Raw genomic sequence first — 3,690 nt, forward strand, 5'->3', positions numbered from 1 at the left:
TGCAAGCCAATACAATAGAATATATTATGATTTGGAAAAGAAAACATTAGAGAAGGTATTACATCCTCTAGAAAGCATTTTACAACAAGTCCCACAATCTGAAAGGAGTAACTGGTGTTGGATAATGACGCCTTCATCTTATTTGAAGAAATGGAGATGAATGAATATTTATGCTCAAGAAGGAACACCAATGTTAGCTAAAATAATCTCAAACCCTAAGATGGTGGCAAACAATGAGATTATTCAATTGAAATGAGAGAAGACGAAGCACACACACACAAGAGATGTTCCATTCCAAGCTCACAAGCCACCTGAAAAACAGAAACATTGGATCAGTCATAGCTTATACAGTTCCGACAGTCACTGCTTAGAGAACCCAACTGCCTTCAAACTTATCTTTATCAAATCTCATGGCAAGTTATGAAGAAATCATATTTTACATGAAAAATAAAAATACTAAGCAGTTCCACCCACACACAGTTAAACAATGTTAAGGTTTTAATGTATCTCGTAACAAGTTATTTATAAATAATAGATGAGGAGTGTTCAAAAGATTGTTTCTAAAATCAATTGTGTATCTAGAAGATTCTAAAAGTTTCTAGAAGTAATCTTTAGAAGATTATAGAAGCAATCTTTTGAATACTACATGAACTGCAGAAAATTCATGTCAAATAATAAGCAATTTACAGAAGTTTAAAATGATCTCAACCAACCATACAACTTTTTGTGAAAATGATTATGCTATTCCATAACTCTTTTAGTTTCAAAACATTAAAGATGCAGGAAGAAATGATCTTTTTAAAACATCTCAAACAAAAGATCTTCTATCAAAATACCATATCTCCATAATTTATTCAATATGAAACAAAAATTGCACAACGATTAATCTTCTTAAAACATCTTAAACCAAAGATCTTTTATTAATATACTAAATCTCCAAATTCTATTCCAAATAGAAAAAAAATTGCACCACATCAAAGAAAGAGACTTGCTCTCTATGTTAGAATTTAATTTACACCAATAATGCAGTGCAGTACCCTCCTACGCAGTGACTTGCTATGAGAACTATTAAGAGGCAGAACTTGCTTCAATGCATCTCATGATAAGTAATATAAGGGCCAAAATTTCTTTAATTAAATTGATAAGAAATAGTAAATAAGGAATATTCAAAGGATGACTGGTAGAATCAACTGTGTATTTGAATAATTAAAATTTACAGGCAGTTGATTCTTGAAGCAATCTTTTGAATATTATATGAATTGTGAAAAATTCGTATCGAATAAGAAGCAGGTTTACTAGAGGCTCAAAATGATTCATACCGATCATACAACTTCTTGTACAAATAAGTATGCTGTTCGGTAACTCTTCTAATTTCAAAACATTAAAGATACAGAAAAAAATAATCTTCTTAAAACACCTCAAACAAAAGATCTTTTATTAATGTACTATATCTCTAAATTCTATTTCATATAAAACAAGAATTGCACCACTGATAATCTTCTTAAAACATTCTCAAATGAGAGATCTTTAATTAATATACTAAATCACTAGGTTCTATTCCTAATAGTACAAAAATGACACCACATCAGATTAAGAGACTTGTTCTTTATGTTAGAATTTAACTTACAGCAGTAAGACAGTGCAGTATGGAAATGCCTATCGAATTTCTAGAATGCACCAATGCATAAGTATACATAAGTTATCCTTATACACCACAATTTATACATTGATGCATTCTAAAAACTGGATAACCATTTCTATACACTCTCCTTACACAGTGACTATGAAAACTATTAAAAAGCAGAACTTGCTTCAATGCATCTCATGATAAGTAATGTTTGGGACAGAACTACTTTCATTAAAATAATAACAAATAGAAAGCAATGGCTTTTTCACTGATGATTAACACACACAAGTGAGGCTCAAAATACTAGAGGATAACATTTCTACCAATGGGTAGGAAAAAAACCACCTTTTTACAAATAGAAACACTTAATCAGTCTTACTTTCAAGGCTCACTTACTCTTTTCATCTAGAAATTTATGATAAGTTATTCTTACCATCTACAGAGTTGGGCAGGTGAAGCCAGGAGGAGGGTTAATTCCACAAATGGCAAGAAGCTCCAAGGCCAAAGGAAGAGCTATATTGAGATTGAGAACTTTGAGTTTGATGGTAGTGCAAAGGCACAATGCTGCCTCAATCTCCAGCACACCCTGCAACACAGGGCAGCACTTGTTGACAGAAGGGTCACCTAGAGAAAGGTGCACCAACCCACCCAAAACATCAGCACAGGCACCAAGCTTCAGGGCATCAAGTGGGCATGTCCCAGAACTAGGAGATATAGGAGGAGGCACCACGGGAGTCATGGGAGGAGACATGACTGGTGCAGGAGGAGGCACCACGGGAATCATGGGAGGAGACATGACTGGTGCAGGAGGAGGCACCACGGGAATCATGGGAGGAGACATGACTGGTGCAGGAGGAGGCTTATTAGCAGGAGGCGGTTTAATAGCAGGAGGACAATAATTACAAGCCATAACTGGTGCCAAAGAGAATAACTGCATCATAACAATAAAAGCTACTGCTACAATCTTGCAGTGACCCATCTTCATGATGCACTCACTGCAATGTACACTAGACAATACAATACAATACAATACTGTGAGTGATTAATAGTAAGGACTTGTCATGGCTTATATAGAGCTATGGAGATGCCTTATGACAGGTGAAGTCAAACTATAAATTAAGGAGGGCATATGCTTAGCTGGCCAACAGCATGCATGATGGGTTGGTTTATGTTTAGCATTTCCTTTGTCGAATTTTTCATTGAGTGGTTGTCTAAGAAAGTTCCAAGGTTTATTTGGAAGTTTATATTAAGTTTCCCATGTGAGTGGTGCAGTCCCATGTGAGTTGTACCATGCAGGGAAAGAACAGGCCGCGGCTAATACTCCTTAAGATCTTGTGGTGGCTCCACAAGTACAGTTCATTGTGTGGTTTATAATACTCCCATGCGAATGGGCACAGGATATGGCTTTTTTTTTCATGAGATGTGCTCAGTTTATAGATGATAAGGGCAGATATTTGTGAATTTGGAATCACGTTTAAATATCAAACAGGACTTTCTGTAAGAAAGTTACAGTATTGTATCGACATAATCTGGATATAGACATCACATGGCAAGATTAGGGGAAAAAAGAGGAAGATTGCTACAATATTATGTTATTTTAATAAATTAATCAAGTCTTATTGTGTTGAGAGGTGTAGTCACACAAGGAGTAGAGAGCAATAATTATGGTCCCTGCAGCTATTCGGCTTCAAAACGACACTATTTACTTTCGTGTTATATGGACAGTGGGAGATAGCCAATGCAGCTATTATGTCGAGCTCTGCCGAGCTCTGTTATTCACTATGTCTTCCACTGTCCGTATAACATGAAAGTAAATAGTGTCTTTTTGGAGTCTGAATAGCTATTGCTGTTTCAATTACAGTTCATTGGAAAGTCCACTAAAAAATCATCTAGTGGACCAATAGCTACCCAATTTCTTGGAACAAAAAGGTTAGTAATTAGATCAATTGTGCAACTTTATTGGCATCAATAGTGAGCTATTATCGGGGCATTTGTGCATAAGAATTGGATCAATTGAACAAATTTTTTGGTTGTCAAAGTGAACGAGTAATGGGGCAATAGGA

At 35.4% G+C, this 3,690-nt stretch overlaps 1 protein-coding gene across 1 annotated transcript; it reads right to left on the reverse strand.

The window, feature by feature from the left end:
* LOC131034282 (36.4 kDa proline-rich protein) lies at nucleotides 1–2,708 on the reverse strand. Its single transcript, XM_057965728.2, has 2 exons — nucleotides 2,061–2,708; nucleotides 1–311 (listed from the first exon to the last, which is right to left on the reverse strand). Exon 1 carries the CDS (start codon nucleotides 2,610–2,612, stop codon nucleotides 2,064–2,066), a length of 549 nt encoding a protein of 182 aa, XP_057821711.2. The 5' UTR covers nucleotides 2,613–2,708; the 3' UTR covers nucleotides 1–311; nucleotides 2,061–2,063.
* Between the last annotated feature and the right edge of the window lie 982 nt (nucleotides 2,709–3,690).

The sequence above is a fragment of the Cryptomeria japonica genome, chromosome 3 (genome assembly GCF_030272615.1).
Source record: "Cryptomeria japonica chromosome 3, Sugi_1.0, whole genome shotgun sequence".
NCBI lineage: Eukaryota > Viridiplantae > Streptophyta > Pinopsida > Cupressales > Cupressaceae > Cryptomeria > Cryptomeria japonica.